The sequence below is a fragment of the Aptenodytes forsteri genome, unplaced genomic scaffold (genome assembly GCF_000699145.1).
Source record: "Aptenodytes forsteri isolate BGI_AS27 unplaced genomic scaffold, ASM69914v1 Scaffold10, whole genome shotgun sequence".
NCBI lineage: Eukaryota > Metazoa > Chordata > Aves > Sphenisciformes > Spheniscidae > Aptenodytes > Aptenodytes forsteri.
Genome location: NW_008794117.1, coordinates 79928 through 99743, shown reverse-complemented (window position 1 = coordinate 99743; position 19816 = coordinate 79928). Strand labels below are relative to the sequence as shown.

Sequence of the window (19816 nt, the reverse complement as noted above, 5' to 3'; positions counted from 1 at the left end):
TATTACCATGTTGTATTCCATATATTTTAAGGTTAATTAAAGAATTTTGGAATTTTTTGTTGCCGGTCAGAGCACTCAGGAGTGCTAGGATCATCTTTAAATGGGCTGTTCAGAGTAATTGAGATTATTCAGAGGACTGTTTGCTAAGTAAAGCCAAAATGCCCTGACGTTCTTCATACACTAGAAATGATACACTTTTCTTCATATTTTTATTTACTTTCGGTTAGCACTTGCCTGCATTGAACTATAGATCTTTATAGGATAAATTTATGATTTTTTTAAAAAATTTTTTTCCCCTCCTTAGAACTGCCAGATATATACTGAACCTTGCATGCATAAAGGACTTCCTCTGTCTGACGTGGTCATTATCCTTGACAAACTGTTGAAACCTTAGGAAAATGGTAAGTTTTGTTCATTTTTTGTTCAGAAATTACAATGTAGAAAATTGTTTAATACATTAAAGTGTATCCCGAGGACATTTGAACAGTTACTTTTAAGTTAATGGCTGATTATGGCATATATTTTCTAGTTTAATCCAGCTGTTGCCACATGCAAATATTTGAATTTACACTCTTACCTCATAGAGCCTTATGGCTTTGTAATTTAAGTGCATTGTTGGGTGCTCTGAAATTATTGTTTCCTCCTAATTATTGTTTTTTGAAATAAATCAGAGAAGGAATCAAAAGGGTTACCTGTTTGATTGGATTCCAGCCTATGCTTGAACCAAAAGAGCTCATTAGTTGTATGGGTCAAAAAGATCGGTAGAGAGATATATTTCTTCTCAATGGTTCTAAATGTCTTTTGCATTTGCTTTTATTTGGCTCCATTTAAAGTTTATTTTTTAAGTTAATATTAAAGCATTAGTCTTTTAGTATTATTTTGCTATGTATTAACCACTTAGCTGTAGTAAGTATTGACAAGCATTTCTGCATTTCTAAGTAAGGGGGAAAATTGCAGTAGTACATACATCTTGATCTCAATTTTTCAAACTCTTATGCCCATACTTCATTCTAAGTACAAATTCAGTAGAATTCCTATCTTGCACAAAAAAACCCAGGAGGTATGTGAATAGAAATTTGCAGGATCGTAATTTTTCTTGTCCTGGTAGTGATACTTATCATTAGAGTCTCCTATTTGGCTAAGAATACAGATTAAGTTTGTTAGCATATAATTGTTCCAGAAACTCTTTATCTTTCTATTTTATTCACCGTATCCCATTTTATCATTAACTCATTGTAAAATGTAAGATTTACTCTTAATATTGATTGTTCTCTTTTTTTTTTTTTGTTAGCATATAATTGTTCCAGAAACTCTTTATCTTTCTATTTTATTCACCGTATCCCATTTTATCATTAACTCATTGTAAAATGTAAGATTTACTCTTAATATTGATTGTTCTCTTTTTTTTTTTTGTTCCTAATTATGCATATATTGGAAGGCTGATCTGTTACCAAATACCACCTCTAGTGTGAATTTAAAAAAAAAAACTTACAACAGAACTGATGTTCGGAAAAAGAGCTGAAAGAATCACTTAAGCATATTAGCTTCAGTAATGTGAAAATAAAGTAACCTGCTACATGCTTGAATTGGCAGAAACACCTCTGTGTCCTGCTGAGATGCAGGATGTCACAGAATTATCTTTTTCACTTATTTTATTCAGCATACTTCTATAATCTTGTTGTAATACTTTGGATGGTGACCAAGTAAAATGGTAGAAGGAGTGGTAAGAGATTTCTTCAAAAGTACTGAAAGCGCTGTGCACTCAGGAATATAGTCTCAAGGAGGAATTATTTTTTAAAAATTAGTCAGAAAGTAGCCTCATTCTTTTGTCCTGTTCCCTTGTCATTGCTGTCCCCCACTCCAAGCCCATGCATGCACAAAGGAAACGTCCCAAGGACTGGAGTAACATCTAATCCTATGCCACAATCTGGTTTGAGATCCAGTAAGTTTGCAACCTGTGGGTTGTACTGGACATCTTCCTTCAAAGTGAAAATCGGTCTTTATAATGAGGTCTGCAATTTTGTATTTAGAACCACTATGCTCTATAAACCTTAACTTAACTGCTTTTCTATGTGTAATCTGTTGACAATGAAAAATGGCTGCACACTTGGATTTGGTGTGTGTTTGTGGAGGTTTTTTGCTGTTTGGCCAAGCTATTAGTAGTAAGGGAAATAAGAATCCAAGGCTCCTTGAAAGCCTGTCTGCTCCATGTGACAATGTAGCTTCCAGCCTAGCGCCAAAAACCTGATTAATAGGGAATTACTGTCCATTAAAAGTGGGCTAGATCAATTGTCCAGATCGTTGGAGAGTGAGTGCTCAGGTACCAATTAAGTGAAACTGTCAAGTTAGTTCTCCTTTGAGATTGTTTCTGAGCACTAGGTGTATGGTCATGTATGTTAATATAAGCTTATTTGAAAAGAAATTATGTTAAACTACTCCTCCTTTGCTATTTTTGTGTTGTAATAACATGCTCTTTAATAGGAAGGCATTTTCACACCAGGTGCAGATTGACTTTGCAGTCTTACAAACACTGCAGCAAAGTTCACAGCTGACAAAAGAGCCATTCAACACAAAAATAAACATTTTTAAATGAGCTGATGCCTTGAATTCTGTCCCTACTGATGCTAATAAGTGTCCACATCTTATTTTCCCTTATAACGAACACTAAGCAGCAATATTTTTGACATTTTCAGTGGAGAGGCTAAGTGTTCTATAGTGTGAAGACTGTTGCATAAGCTATGTATTGTAAGGCATTTTGGCAGGGGTACAAACTTCCTCACTCTGTGCTATATCTGTTCTGTGTATACAGAGAAACTCAGTCCCTAGGGCTATCAATCTGGCATCTTTCATCAGCACTAAATTTACTGCAAATATTTTTTGTGTGCATGCAAAAAAAAGTGCTATTAAACCTTTGTGGACAGGAGTAAGAACATTCAAATAGGTGCATCTTCTGTTTACTTCTCTCAGAATTCCTCTTCGCTGAATTCTGATGAGCACATTCTGCTGACTCAAATTCACTCAGCCTGTGTTTGTGTGTATATCTTGTCATAAGTCTTTATTTTGAACACTTTGGCAATGTTATCTTGCTCAAGAGCTTGTCACACTAAAGATTTTTTTACTTTTTTTTACTTATTTCTCTATTTACTGTCTACTTACTGTATAATTGTGATGTCTTTGAAAATGTGTTGCTAACTTATCATTTCTCCTCTACACTTTCCTTATGTTAGTGTGAAATATTTCTGTAGACAAATTTTGGTGTTACACGCTTGGTTTTTAGGAACAGAGTTGCTTAGGAGCATGAAGTTTTTTCTACTGTTGTTCCAACATGCTGCTCCATCTGTCCAAACTGAATTGCTAACGTGTGGCCACTGCTTTTCTCCGTCTGTGGGATTAATTTAATTTTCTTGTTTGGAAAAATAATATTATATTGCAGGGCAAATTGAGATTAATTCAAAATAACTTTGGGATTAAAAAACCCAAACAACTAATACTGGTATTTGTTTTATCTTTGTAATATGAGCACAGTAGGAAGTTTTTTAGGTTTACTTGATGAATATGTCATTGAAATAATATGGAAATTGAAGTGTACATTTTGGAGGTTCTTTCCTAATGGTTAAAACTTGGAATTCTGTGTGCTTTTAGCCTCAAAGTGAGGGCATGACGATATTATCACTTTAGACTAACATTTCAGCTGGACCTGCATCACAGTTCAGGTGTTGTTCATTCTGCTGCTACAGTGTTACAGTTGACTACTGGCAAAATAAACAAATTGGGGCACATCTGTCCTGAAACTTCAAAGTTTGTAAGTTGTTCAGTAATATTTTGACATCTTCCTTTATTCCTGTCTTTATAAAATAAAGTGACATTCACAGTCACAGACTTACACGTTTGATCCCAGGAAGACTTTATGACAGCTGGCATATAAAATTACCCTTTATCCAGTGTTGTTTTGGTAGCTGCTTAGTTTCTTATCTGGATTGCTCTTGTTCTCATGGAAGACTGTTAAGTCTACTATTTTAGCACTGAAATATTGACATCATTATTACAAGGAGAAATAGTAATTGTTCAATGTCTCTATAGGCTGTAAATCTCTTCCTGTCTTGGTGGCATTTAAACTATCTCGATTTGGGTTTTAAGTGAAATTAGGTTTTTACCCTCTTACAGTACTGATGCTAGGTTTTATTAATACTTGTGATATTTGGGACTTTCTAATGGAAAGATGCTTTTTTTAAATGGAAACTACTACTTAAAGTGGCCTTGATAATGAGAGTTTTCTGAAAAAGTGATCTAAAACAAATCAGATATCTGTTTACAGGCTCAGGTATTACAAACATACATTCAAATTCCAATAAAAAACCTGATAACTGTGTGCTTCAGAAAACTTCTCCAAGATCTATTAATCAAAAGTATGTGTAAATTATTAGAGACGGCTCATATAGCCAGCATCTATTTACACAATTAGAGCTGAAATGAATTACCTCAGTAACTTCCTGTTGGAAGGGGAGAGCTGAAACAGCACTCAAGGCTAAATTCAGCACTGGGTTTAAGTGGTCGCAGCTTCATTAACTTCAATCAAGTTACACCAGTGATTAATTTTTGGGGGATTGTAATTCGTTTAACATAAGGCCTTCTGGTTTATACGTAATTGAGTTCAGTCATGCATTTAAGGGCAAAAAAGTGATCAAATTTAAGTGTCTGTTTTGTACCTCTTTACAGTCGTTGTATGGTCCCCTTTACCAAAATATCTATTTCACAGTCTTTTTAATGTATTCATCTTTGTTACCTCCCTGTGAAATAAAGCAGTATTTTGTAGTTAAGAAATGCATTAAAGATGATGAAGAATTAAAGAACAATTTGACCGACTTCATGGAGGAGGTTCAGAGCAGAGAAAGGATTTGATCTCAGTCATTTGTATCTGACACTGAATAATGTAGAAACTAGACCATCCTTCCCTTCTGAAATATAAAACCAACTGATGCAACATTTTGATAGAGCTGCTGGATATTCTAATTTTCTAATGATGACAATTATTGAAGTTCTAACAATTAGCTCTGTTCTTAATTAACCTTCCGGTTGGCCCTGCAGGTTTGATAACAAAGGGACCGCAAGTATGTAATACTTGTGGACCAGAATTGTTTCATAAATTTTATGGACAGAATTCCATTCTATTTGTGGTTGCTTCTGGCCTTGATATGATTTAGGACCTAACTGAATATTTTTGACCATGCTAATTTTCTTTGTATTGATGAGGGCTATAAAACTTGCTTATCCCTCAGGTGTAAATTATGGAATTCAATCTCAGTATGAAATTCAACTGTCAGAAAGTCTTGAACACTCTTGTTTCTTCAGATGGGCAGTTTTTAGAGAATTGCCTCATTCTTCTTGCATCTCCGTTTCAAGGGACTGTATTCTGTGATTTCTGCGTTTTCATGTATGTTTAAAGTTGTTATCTGAGATTATGAGGGATTTTAGATCATTTTGCCTTTTTTAGCTACCTCTTATGAGGTGGTAGGATGTATCAACTTTCTCAGGTCCTGGTAAAGTAAAGATTTGGGTAAGAGTGAGCTGAGCTGATTAGTTCTCATAAAAATAGTCTGTACTGATTTGCAGGACTTTTTTTTTTTTCTTTCTCCCCCCCGTAAGAAAAAAGTACACATCCTAGAAAAGATGCATAAATTTGTCTAGTAAGAAGTTTTTAATTTTTATTATTCTTTGTAATCAAGCTTGTGCACATGTTCTGAAGTGTAACAACAATCTGGGAGTTGTTCAATTAGAAGGAAAATATAAAAAACAAAAAAGGCAAATTACTTCTCACAAGACTTAAAAGGAGATTTGTGCATCCCAAGGCAGGACCAGTTACTCATATGTTATTCCTGACCAATGTTTGTCTAGACTGTTTATAAAAGTGTTGCAGTGATGGGAGATCCATCCTCCTAAAACAGTCTATTCTACCACCTTTCTACCCCTACCTGAGATACGTTCTGGTGTTTTGCTTCAGACAAGAACAAAAAATGAACACATCAAATGGTGAAGTCCTCTTTTATTCAGTGAAATTTGTCCTAGTGAAGCTTGAACCCAAAACTTTTCAAACACGTGGGGGGGCTGATCATTGTGTATTTTGAGTGTTGAAAAAGAGCTTGTTTGTGTGAAACTTTCGTCTGAACTCTATGTTCTAATAAAAGATATTATTTGTTCCCAGACAATCCTCTTGTATTTGGCTGCTGACTGAAACGTTTTTGTAGTAATGTTAAATGTGGAAGAGTAGATTATGCCTGGCAGTATACATTTATCATTGTTTATTAAAGCTGTGAATAAGCAGTATGACTAGGAAGCTTAGAAGTTGAAAATAGCATGTGGAAATTCCTCTCAAAACCTCACTATTCCTGCTGTTTATAGATGTAAAGATCATCATGCCTTTAAATGCCACTGCCACTTGAGAAATGTCAGTTCAATGTCAGAAAGCGGCAAACCACCAAAGTGTTCATGCTCAGACATTTTTGTAAATTCAGTGAAATTAGATAAACCACTCCTGCATCTGCATACTTCTTGGAGGACAGGAAACTTACCACATTTTAAGAGATAGACCTCCTAAACCATGTATCTGACACAGAAGCAGAAAACACGTATAAAGATATTTTTACTCCTAGTTTCAGAGCTGAATGTAGGGCAAACTGAACAGTCAGGAGGAGAGGATGTTAATGAGATTTTCTCATAGCAAGGCTATCCAGTAATGGGATTGTACATAAGACTATCTTGTGAAATGATAAACTACTAATGAGTCCATGCTATAAGACAGCACAACACCATGGTAGTTTTTTTCTGTGGAGATGTCAGGTTGGATAATGGAAGTATACACATAAATATTTTTATTTCCCTTTCTATAGAAGCAGCAGCATTCCAACCATTAAGTGTTGCACATAAAACACAATGCAGAGCAGAATTCTGCTAGCTGGAAGTGGTCTGGCTTTGTGAAATGATTATAACTAAATGAATTGCCTACCTTCTTTATCTGCTGTCTCTTTCCTTCTGCAGCAAGTTGTGTGATGGTCAAGTACATCTTCAACAACTAGTACTTTTCTTTGTTTTTTTTTCTTGGCTGTGGTGAGGCAAGGGCACTCTGAAGCAATCTGGTGATAATATTCCAGGTTTCTTTAGGTATATCTTGGCTTCCACATTAGCAGAAGCAGCAAACAGTTATAGAGAAATTGCACTTGCACTTTCTCAAAAGAACATATGAGCTTTCTGTTTATTAGCTCCTGTAACAGTGTAGTAGGCATTGTCCTCTTTCTTGCAAGCTAATGAACTCGTAATGGTATATTGTATGTAGTTTTTAGATAGTGCCGTGTAGCTACTCTGTCATCTGGAGTTTCCTCTCCATTACTGCATCTTCATTTTGGTAGTAAATGTAGTTGTTCATAAAATTAGATCAATGTTCTTCCTTGTATGCGGAAATTAATGTGCAATAATAAGAATTTGCAGTACATGTTTTGATTTTGTATGGCCATGATCGTTTTCATATTGGTTTGTATTAATTTGTAGAAGATTATTTATCAATATGAAATGAGATACTAGCATTTAAATGTGGTCTTGTGAAGTATCTTTACACCAGCTACCAGAAAGATCAACAGATTTATTCTTTTTAAGAAATATATAGGTTAGGTTTAGTCATTCTTTAAGTTTGTGTTTCTACAGTTTTCCTTTTTTGTTCTAGTGGCAGAAGTACCAATTCTAGAAAGATAATGGTTTTAAAAAAAATCCTGTTTCATTTTCACAGAATCAGCGTGAATTTTTTTTTTTCTCTAGGACTTGTGAAGCTGCTTGTATTTAAAAAAAAAAAAAAAGAAAAAAGACAAAAACCCTGCAACAGTAAAGAAAATTAAATTCCCTTCATACTAGGTACTATATTTTTTACCTGTCCTTAAACCTGAGACTTGCTTAATTTCTTCTTTAAAAGGATGGGGATTCCACATCATCTCTAGACAGCCTGTTTGGTTGTTTATATGGCAACCTTTTCTAGGCTGAATAACTGTTGCCATGTGTAGTGCTGTCCCTTCCTCCTAAAACTCTTACCTCACTGTGATCTAGGTTCTCTTATTTGTGTACGTCTTGTTTTGTGTATATTGTGCACAAAACAAAAATACACGGCTATAATTGATTAGTGTCTGGTAGGACATAATGAATTCTCTTGTGCCTGTAACACTTGCTGTATTATATCTCAGGAGAAAAAAACACTTGGACTCACGGTCAGTTTTCTATTTAGTATCTCTTTGAGATACTTTTCATCAGAACAGAATGACTGGTTAATCCCTATTTCATATAGATGTGCTTCATTTATTCTAAAAGATATGGTGAGTTCTGTTTGTCTTGGTGAATTTCATGTTATTCCTTTTGGAGCACTTATTGATACAATTAATTTTAATTAAATCCTCAAAAATACTTACGACTGCTTCTAACTGCAGATTTTATACAGCTATTGTGTTTTATCATGAAAGTTAATGAAAAGATTGAGTAGAAGCAACACTGGGAACCAATCTGAAATGCCCATTCAAGTTGAATAGAGCAATATAGGTGATATAATGAGGAAACTGACTTTCAAAGAATTAAAAGACTTAAATCTCCCTAATTAACATAGAATAAATAAGTGGCATGAGAATGAGAGAGGGGAAAATAGTGTCTTTGGCAGAGGAGCTATATGAAGGCAGTCAAATGGAATAAAAAATGATTTGCCATAAAATTTTTGAGTGTTAGAACCTTCTTAGCCTTTTGCCAGCAGATACGGTGTTATGATCTTGATCTGTTCTGTGAGATACTTCTGAGATCAGTAAATTAAATACTATGCTATATATTCAGTAAACGTTCACAAAACCCACCAGCTTTCCAGGATAGAGGAGCTATGTTAGTATGAGGGTTTGGGTGGAGGTGGTGTGTGTTTATAGGTTTGGTTTGTTTTTTTTAATGCCCTCTTCAAATTTCAGCTGTGCCAGGTCAGGAAAGATCCGAGTTCTTCCCTTTTTTTTCAGAATGCAATCCAAACAACTGTATTTAAGATTATGTTTCCTTAGTAAGGATAGATGGAAGAAAGGCTCTGTACACAGACAAAACCGAGCAACTAAAAAAGTTTTTGAAATTATATGAAGTACATGAAAGAGAACACTGAAGAGCACAGGCTTTTTAAAATTGAAATTGACGTAAAATAGAAGTGAGTACCATGATATTTCTGTAATGTACATACTGTTTGTGTTAAAGCAAACAAACATACAGCTAATTTCTTCGATACAGACTTTGTCTTTTAGCCACTTGGCAAGTATTTTCCATCTTATTTTTGATATGTGCTATAATCACCATGATTATATATGCCAATTGCATGAATCTGTGTGGCAACTGGAACTGAAGCACTTTCATTCATCAGCACCTTTTAACAGAGGTCAGCACAGTTCTACTCAGTGGTAGCTTTTATTTCAATTTTGGGCAACCAGTGAAGGGAGGAAAGATGTGCCTAGGAAGAAACAAACATTTTTTTCTTATGTTGTTTATGTGTACAATTCATTCCAATGGCAAAACAGTAAATACAGTAACTGCATGTTAATGGTCTGTTAAATATAGTTCAAATCACTAGTGATTTTTATTCCATTTTTGTTTATAAATAAGTATTTCTACTTGTGTTTTTAGACAGAGCTAAAGTTCATTCTCACAGGATTTAGCTTCACTTTGGTACCTGCCTGGTGCCTTGGTAAAATCAAAAGGAGTAGCAGATAGCACCATTGAAAACCAGGAAGGGAAAAGTGTTGTTGGGGGGGGGGGGGGGGGAAATCCTTTTAAAAGATCAAGGCCAAGACTGTTCTAAATTCTTTGAACTAGCTCTTTCTGGATTTTCATTCTCTAAGGAGTCATAAGGCTTGTAGAAAGGAATAGATTTTCAGGGCTACTTTTATTTGGAGAGATACTGAGTTTCAAACAATAAACCAAGAAATGTTGATCTGTGCTAGCTGCAGAAGCTCTCCAGCCTCTCAGCTAGAGAGGGACTGTCGTTTTAGCCACATGTTAAAAGGAAATGAGTTAATATTTTCTATCAAAGTGTTAGCTTCCTCTATACAAAATGTCACTTGTCAAAAGTATCTTTCCTTGTTTTGCACAACCTTAACAGGAAACACCTTGTTCAAATGCAGTCACGTTTCTGTTTCCCTGTGATAGCTGTTAAAAGAATAAACTGTTATCTACTGATAGAAGCAAGAGAGTGGTGGTAGGACATCCTGATTTTTAATTATTGCTGTTAAAACTAATTCCTCCTCGGCTTTGGGCAATTTACTTCAACCTCTTATGTTTGATGTATCATTTAATTTATGAGCTGGGGAGGGCAGCAGTAGTTATTATTTCATGTGCTAGGAAGAGTAAGAAGTGAACCTTTCAAGTTCAACATAGTGTTTGGGATTATTTTTTTTTTTAATGCTTTAGAACAGTTATCATCAATAAATAAACATAACTATAGTGTCGGTGCCATAAAGAATATCTTCTAGTTCTGATTCTTGCTGTTCTGATTAAAGTTCTGTCCTCCTCTTAACCTTTCATTTTGTGTTTAACTCTCTTTGAGAGAAAAGAGCTTGATTAAGGAGCATCCTTCTAATGAACAGATGCATTCTCCAGATACATATCTCCTCCAAAGGTCCCTTCTTTGTCTTTCTGGTGCTCAAGGAAAGCCAATTCTCTTATTTGGTCGCCAAAGGAAAATACGACTTGCATCACTAGCGTACAATTCATTATTCTAGAATAGAATATTTCAGTTGGAAGGGACCTACAACGATCATCTAGTCCAGCTGCCTGACCAATTCAGGCCTGACCAAAAGTTAAAGCATATTGTTAAGGGCATTGTCCAAATGCCTCTTACACACTGACAGGCTTGGGGCATCGACCACCTCTCTAGGAAGCCTGTTCCAGTGTTTGACCACTCTCTCGGTAAAGAAATGCTTCCTCATGTCCAGTCTAAACCTCCCCTAGTGCAGCTTATACATCATAGGATAGGCAGTATTTTTTGTTAGACTGGTATGGCTAGAAATGGTTAACAAGTTCTTCAGGTTGGAAGCAGAGATGGAGTTGTCCTAGTCGGTGCTGACTTTTGCTTTTGTGTTGCCCAGCTGGTGGTGGCTTGTCGCCCTCTGCATGCTTCCCTGGAACTCCTTACTGTCTATTTATCTAGCCCGTACTTTGTATGCTTGTCTGTGAGGATGTTACTGGAGACAGTGTCAGAAGCCTTACCAAAGTCAAGTTAAACAGCATCCATTGTTCTCCCCTCCTCTGCTGAGCCAATCACCTCTTTGTAGAAGCCTATCAAGTTGGTTAAGCACTATTTACCCATCATAAATCCACGCTGACTACTCTTGATGACCTTGTTCTTCATATGTTTGAAAATGGTTTCTAGGATTGCTTGCTATATCACCTTCCAGGGATTGAGGTGAGGCTGAAGAGCCTGTAGCTCCCTGAATCCTCCTTCTTGTCCTTCTCTAAGATATGAGTGACGTTTTCTTTTTTTCCAGTCCTTTTAGCATCTACAAAGGTTGTGGAGGAGTAATTTTGGGAAAATCTTTTTAGTAATCTTTGACAGAAATATGTTTCTGTGTATGAAGGAAAACCTACTTATTCTTTAAGGCATTTTTTCCATTTTTCTACAATTTGAATTCTTAGCAAGTAAAATGAAACATTATCTTGCATATTTAGCAAGTGTGTATTTCACTTACTTCAGTTGTATATACCAGGACATAAGACTGAAGAAAGCTTGGTGAAGACAGGTCCTAAAATGCTTTTTCATTTAAAGGAAAGGATAGGAAGCTGTTGTAGGACTGTCTAAGCTCTTCTATAATACAAGAGTGCTTGCTGATTTTTGGCTTCACTATTTAAAATGTGAGCTAAATCTAATAAGATGTATATAATGGAGCTGTATTTCATCTATATAGTTGCTAAGTTAAACCAGCAGTATTGCCATGCTTGTAAAAGCTAAAGATAGGAACTGATATAATAACAGTCCTGTATAAGTACTGTGTAACTTTGCTGCTAAGGGTTACCCTTTTTTTCCTGTGAATATGCATCTAATTGCAGCATTGATTAGAGTTGCATGTTTACAAAAAGGGAAAATTGACCCCTGCTAAGAGTAGGTGGGGGATTAGGCTTTTTTTATTAACAAACCACCTGCTTCGGTGTATACTGAAGACATGTTGAATGTTTTCTTGAAAATAAAGTGACAATCTGAGTCAATAAACAGGTTCTACTTGCATCTAATTCTTGTAACAGAGTTAATCTATATGCATATTTGATGTGATACCATCACTGACAGAATTAAAAGTTGTTCTGCTTTCATTCCTCCCTGGTTCATTTTTATTTCAGGCAAACTATGATCTTATGTGACAAGAATGCTTTTGTTTTAACCATGGATCTAAAGGGGGGGGGGGCTGTTGTTGTTTCTGTTTATCTTTTTTTTTGTTGTTGTTACCTCAGCTGTAACACTGAGCACTGCTGTAAAGATCAGCTATGCTATTGGTCAGGTAACTGGAACCAATTATAATTGGATAAAAATACAAGTTTATAGATAGTTTTTTGTATGCAGATATGCTTTGCTTTAAGACTTACAATGGGGCAACGGATTACTGTTTGAAGGAATTTCCCCATACTTTTAAACTGTATCATTTGGCTAATGTGATTCTTTATTGGCTGGCATTAAGTACGAGGTTAGTTATCTGTTATAATATACATATTATAAATGCTTCTTCTGGTTTTATATTTTAGGTCTAAAAATATTTGGAGGGAGATTAAGTGGTTCAACAAGTAACGCTCTAATGGATGACAGAGAATTTCCACCAAATGACCTACAAATAGACTCAAAGGACAGTCTTCCTGCTGACTATAGGGTGGAAAGTTTGGCATCTCATTTGGTTTCTTCAGCTGATGAAAATGAAAATCAACTTGACAATGACGGGAATGAGGTTCTGACCAGTAGTAGCATTGCTATGGGACGACAGGATAAAGGTGACCAGGACAGCATCAATAATAATGAGAATATGGACAGTGGAGACTGTACCCCAAGCTGTAAGGAAAGTGAGACTGAGAGGAGATCTGTAAATGTCCATATGGACCCCCAGCAGGAGGAAAAGCCTATTACAGAAAAACAACCAGGTGGAAAAAGAAGTCCAAGAAGCAAAAGAAGCTCCAGTAAAAGATCTAAAGGTACTTTATAAAAAAAAGTTTTTGTTCTGTTTACTTAAAATAATAACACTGTAACTGTAATCTGTGAACTAACAAGAAAGATATATTTTAGTTGTCATACTAATTATTTTTAAAATCTCACTAAAGGGTGGGTTTGTTTTTTTTTTTTTCCCCCAGAACTGTTAATAGTCCTAAATCAGATTCAACTTGAGATTTTTTCACCTTCTGTATTTAAACGTTGGTTAACGTTAAATCTAGAAGAGAAAAATTTTCTAGTAGAGATAAGAGGATCCTGAAATCTGTCATTATAGGGAGAATAAATTCTCATTAAATGATGCAGAAAGTCATTTAGTATATATTTCAACTGTAGATTTAATGTTTAAAAATAGAAGAAAATACTTAATTAAAACAAGAGATTGGCAGAAGTAATTGAGAACCAGTCATCTGTATGACGGGAATAACAAAAAACAAGTTGATGAAATGTGATACAGATGTGTGCATGAAGGTACCTGAAGCACGATGAGTGGAAGAAAAGGAGAAGTTCACCCAAACACGGAAAGTTAAACTTTGCTTGTGTTCTCTCTCGGTTAGATTGTATTCTTGTTGGTAAATGCGATCAACTGATGCAGAAGTACCACAAAACGAGCTGTGCATAGTAGATGGCAGTTTTAAGGCAAAAAGCAGAAATCTGAAATATAGAAAATTTCATGGAAAAATCTAGAGACGTAAAATACCACAACAGAGAACGTCCTGCCTGCAAAACTCTTAAGAGTTTTGTTGAATTCCTATGAACAAACTCTTACTACTTTATTAATAAAGAACCGTGACTGTTATAGAAGGAAGATCAAAATATAAAATTACATTATATCTCCCATTGATTATGGGCTAATTTACATGTAGATTTTTAGATATTCTCACATGATGATTCTCCTGTTTTCACCCAATGCAGTGACTGTCACAATTTCTTGATGTTGCCTATGTCTTTATTTTAGTGAGACTCTTCCATTTAATTTTTAACACCAGCTGTTTTAAGCAATTCCCGAGTATCCCTCTACGTAAAAGAACCAGACCAGCTTGCTTGTCTTTATACCAACTCAGAGATAAAGGAGAGAATAATCAAACCAGAGTGGAAAATCCCTGAGTGGGTGACAGCAGAGCGCCATACAAGCAAGCTGGAATCACAAACTAAATACTTGCACGGCATGTATTATGGTGATTTTTTTTTTTTTTTTTTAAATCTTTATTTTTAACTGTTAAGAAATCATGGAGGAGTTGCTTTGACTCATAGCTAAAGAAGAGATTTACGTATCTTCTTCTCTTCCCCTATAAGCAAACCTGTTAGGTTCGCTGTTAAATGTTGCCGTTCTGGAAAAGATTACATTTGTCTTAACCATGTTGTTCATATTCCTTCTCTTGCTAATGACTAAAGCAATGAACCCGGAATATGGAAAACTAAATTTTACTTATTTTTATTTATTTGGGACTTGCTCAGCAGAAGATTGGTGATTATTAGAGAAGCCAATCTTCCGTTCTGGATATACGTTTTTTCTTCAGAAGAAAGAGCGAGTACTTGCACTTGCAATGTGTTTGAAACCCTCTAAATATTTGCTTATAAAGCATAAACAGTTATAAGTATTTGATTATTATGTTTCTGTATATGCTTGGAATGTGTTGGTGCTAGAATTATCCTAGCTCCTACAATCAGTAGACTGGAATGCAAGACTAAGAATCGCTATGTTTGGTTGAAGATTCACCTAGGTCAATATCCTTCCCCTGACAGTGGCCAATAGAGGATGGGTAGGTAAGAGCATAAGGACAAGGCAAAGAGGTAGTGATTTGTTCATGTGTTTTCCTTGCCATCAGCAATTATCCATTCAGCACTTCCCCAAGTGGGAATTGATAGACTGTAATAACTTACAGAGAATTTGTCACCTGATTTGCAGTTGTTTTTTGAGTCCATTTCAGTGTCCTGGAGTAAGTAGTTCCAAGATTTCACCTATGGATTGTTTGAAGAAGCACGTCCTTTTAGCTGTCTTGATGCTGCAGTAGATGTATGAGAGTGAACTGACAAGTCTATAGCTTCCAGATCCCAAATTTCTCTCACATTCTTTTTTTTTTACTAATAATAGTTTTGAATAGACTATGATTATATCTGTTTAAGGAGGACACTGGTGATCAAAGAAGTGATGTAAATTTAAATTGACAAATTTAAACTTTGGTGATTATTCATACTTGGATTCCTTGTAATGAATTGTACTAACTTTAGTGCAGTAGAGATAGTGATTCATGAAGTGTCATCTGCTTCAATGTATTTTTGTAAATGTGCTTCAAATTATCCCTGTTCTCTGAAAATAATTTCATCTTTTTCCAAAAGATCAGTCCTGGCATAACTAGTAACTTAATATTGTAAAATCACAGTGTGTAATTCCTTAATGTAGTATAGCACGGTAATTTGCACTTAATCTTTTTTCCCCAAGTTAAATTCTGCAACATATGCTTTTCCTGTAAATTATTCAACTTATTTCTTGAAGCAGCTTGAAGGTGGGGGAAGAAAGTGGAGTGGTTGGGATGGATTTTGTGTTGCAGCAAATGAAATATATAAAATAAACTAGTCAAATTATATGGAAATTCAAGCAATGTTATTTTATTTAGGGTTCTGTGCCGCACTAAACAAGATTTTGAGCTTGCTCAGTTAGAGTTGTATCTTTACTGCCAACACTCCTGTCTTAAAATCTCTTCTCTTAAAAATGCAATATTTTTTTAAATACTTGCTGGTTTGGTTGTTTGGGGTTTTTTTAATAGTTCTTGAATGAATCAGTCTGAACCAGTGCCAACACTCCTGTCTTAAAATCTCTTCTCTTAAAAATGCAATATTTTTTTAAATACTTGCTGGTTTGGTTGTTTGGGGTTTTTTTAATAGTTCTTGAATGAATCAGTCTGAACCAGCTTTCTGGTATTCAGTACCAAAGAATGTTTAAAAAAAGAGATTACCATATGTTTTCTGTACTAGAAACTTCTGTTACTGGTGACTTAAGCTAATGCTACTGAATGAAAATTAAAATTCAATTAAAAAACAGAGGATAATAGCCATGATTTTGTTTTGATAGCAAATGCCTCATACTTGCCCCTCTGACTCATTCTCAGGCAGGTGGCAAGAGCATCTTAATTTCATATACTTGAGGTACTGACAAAACAAAAAAATGTGAGACATACTGAAAAATGCATTTGTCATTGTTATTCACAAGGTCTGTCAAAATTGGATCTTTTTACAAACATGGGGCTGCTTCTGTGAACTCTTAGGGAAATTTTGAGAAAGTTTGCTTCTCCCCTTGTCTTAGGAAACACTGGCACACCCAACTGGGCATAGAAGATGTCAGTTGAAACCTCTGAGAGTCTGGCAGAGCAGAAACTTGAACCCAGCTCTCTGCCACGTTCCTAGTGAGTGCTCTGGCCATTGGAGAGTTGGTATCTTCTGTGTTTTTTCACATTTATTTTCATAAAGGCTTTGGTTCCATTCTAGTATGGAACCAAATACCAATGTATGGAGTAAATATCAATGCTTTGCAAAGTGAAAAAACTTAATCCTTGCTTCTTAAAATACCAGAAATACATGTAAGATACCAATCTTTAGTGTGTGTGTGGGGACCTTTTGTGTTTGTTGTGGGGGGGGGGGGGGGGGAATCTGCTTTGGATGGTAAGATTGATTGATTGATTCCAGGAAAAAGCAGTGTTGTGTACCCTTTTCAAGAACATGGAGGAAAAAAAAAATAAATAGGGATCTTAGCCCATAACACCTTTATGATGAAATAGCATTACCAAGTGTTACTGCCTCAAGAAAAGTTCTTGGTTATAGTGCTACTAAGGCACAAATGCTGTCTTGTGTTTAAAACAGAACAAGGTAGAATTAACCTGAATGGCTGTAAGGCCTTGCTTCAGAATCAGGGGAGTAATTTGAGGGCAGAATTTGATTCCAAGTGAGTGACAGCTCAACTATATGTAGGAGTAATATGCAGTTTATAAACTATGTGTTAGCAACAGTACCACATAACATTAAAATGAAGGTTTTTCATGGTAGTTGCTGTTGAGCATGTTTCAGTCAACGTTCTTGATATGACAGGTGATTATTAACTGCTGCTTAATAAAGTGCAGTTTGAAGTGACTACTTTTTTTTTGAGAGAGAGAAAAGGTTTGCCAGAAATGTGGACCCTCTTTTCTGGTTTCATGATGTGCTGAACAGAAAGCTGTCTTTTTAAATACAGCCTTAATTCCATCTCTGAAAGTACTTCCTGGTTTGTATCTTGCATCCAGTTACGTCTCTTGTTGCTTTTGGCCCACAGCAAGCCCAAATAAATACTGGAAAAGCAGAGACATGCATTAATACTGAAAAAGCAGTGTTAAGTCACACCCATATTTTGTCTGGCAGTAAGCCCTGTGAAAATAGCCACCCACAGAGATTATTAGTACTCCTGACCTGGATAGTTTACTTAATGAAGAGTTTAAAATAACCCAAAATAGAACAGTGGAGCCTTCAGTGGACAAGCTAATGCCTTTCTTAAGCCCTAAATCTTAAGCCTGAATCATCACTATAGGGTTTCAGTTGCGATGAACACAAGAGGGTCTGAAATATGCTGAGTGCCCAAGCTGCAGAAACAGTCAGTGTGATGGTTACTTGAAACAGTGCCGCACCTGTCTTACTTTTAAATGATAACATGATTTTCAGAAAATGGGTGTAGCTGGGGAAGAATAACATACTCATCATAACTTGAGTTTATAAAAATTTATTGTGCGTGTTTCAGTGGCCAAATTCTCTAAATTTTTTAAAAAATGTATGGAATTATTTTTTTAAAAGTTCAGTCCTATGTAAATGTATCAAATTCAATGTCATTTTATGAACAAAAAATTTTCCATTAATTGGTGGAATAAGCTGTAGTTTTCTCGTTACTCCTAAGACTGTGTGTTATAGGAAGACATCATTTATTGCTTTTATTCTTTGATCTTCGTGAGAAACTGGTCCAGTCTGTATATGGATAGTTAAGCTCTACGCTTCTTCCCTAATCTCATTTAACATTTTCTGGTAACTATCATATTCATGATCAGCAATATACTACAAATACTGCATTTCTAACAATAAAATGTGGGATTTGCACCCAGAAAGTTTTTCCTGTAATATTTCTATATTGTTACGCTTTACATTGTCCTTCATATATGTTGCCAGTCGTCCACCTGCATGTCTGACTTTTTTGACTTCTGTAAAATTGGAGACAGTCAACTGCCAGGGAATGTACCATGGAGAACCTAGTTTTCTGCCTAGCAAGAAGTTCTGGAGGCTAAATTCAGTTTGCACATCCTTGTGTCATTTTTACCAACGTAGATCACCACTACTGGCTCATTCCCTGGCCTCTCAAATAAACTATCCAACTATCTAGAGGGGGTCTTCCTTTTCACTCAGCAGGGCAGTCCCCCTGGACATCTGTCCCCCACAATAGAATCCTCCACTCTCATCATCTGCTTCTTCCTATCCTTTAAGATCCTGTCGTCACTGTGAGGAGCCACTGTGTTACCATCTGAAGAACAGGTCGAATTGTCCTTCCTTCCTCCCTCCCTCCCTCGGACATCTTCCTGTGCAAGGTCCTTGGCAGGAGTGAAGAAACAAACTGAGGACCTCATTTACACTCTCCTTGCCTACCTTCTTTTTGCCCTTTTTGAGCAAAACTGTTGCAAACAACGCTGCTTTCTGTCTCTGCTGTATTACAATTCAGTCTTTTTGTCCACTTGGATCTAAGTATTGATTTTTTTTAGCTGAAACTGTAACACCAGTCACAACACTTTTTATTTTAGGTCATCCTGGTCTCTTCTTAATAATTCTGTAGAACAGTGTAGACTAGGTGGTGGTTTTTTGCCCCAAGTTAAAGTCAGGTCCCAGTTAGAAGTGTACAAAAATACCTGATGTATGTTACTATGTTTTTCAGGTAGATGAGCTGACACTGAGACAGACCTATCACAACTAATTTGGACAAGACCAGTATCTTATTTACTTGCAGGGATGTTATTTAAGATACTAGGGTTTTATTCATAGCTTTTGTATTGAAATTTCCTAAAAAAGCAACTTGACGTATTTTTTGAATCCTAACCTAAGTACTTGTTCTTTTTAAAGGAGTTCCTACAGTGGGAACCACAGCAATCAAGGAGGAAAATACTCTTATTGCAGATACAGATTCTGTGCATGCTGAAGGTGCTGTTGAAGCAAATGAAAACTTTCACCAAAAAGAACAAAAACAAACGTTGCAGTCTCTTTTCTCTTTGCTCCGTGAAGAGGTTGAGCAGATGGATTCAAAGATACTGCCCCTGTGTCTCCACCAGGTACTTCCTATGATTCTGGGCTGTTGCACACAATTTTGTTTTTATTTGAGACCTTTATTCATTAGGAAAAAATGCATTAATTCAACATTTGCCAATATTCATATCCGGACAGGGTATTTTGATGTATAACAGGCGGTCAAGGCGAATACCTCCTTCTAAGGTCATCTAATATATGTTAGGAGGAGGTGGTGGATGCCCAATCCCTGGAAACATTACAGGGCATGTGGGGAGGGGCTCTGAGCAACCTGATCTGGTGGAAGATGTACCT

General features: G+C 35.9%; 1 protein-coding gene across 2 annotated transcripts in view; it reads left to right on the top strand.

Moving 5' to 3' along the window:
- The first annotated feature begins 308 nt into the window (after positions 1 to 308).
- The window catches only part of CNST (consortin, connexin sorting protein), a 56678-nt gene continuing 37170 nt past the window's right edge, over positions 309 to 19816 (top strand). For both annotated transcript variants that reach the window (XR_657392.2, XM_009275985.2), the window contains exons 1-3: positions 309 to 401; positions 12772 to 13209; positions 19343 to 19548. Coding sequence is in view for 1 of the 2 variants with exons in the window: in XM_009275985.2 (XP_009274260.1) it covers positions 12822 to 13209; positions 19343 to 19548 (594 nt within the window). In the remaining variant the exon portion in view is untranslated. The remainder of the gene's footprint in view (positions 402 to 12771; positions 13210 to 19342; positions 19549 to 19816) is intronic.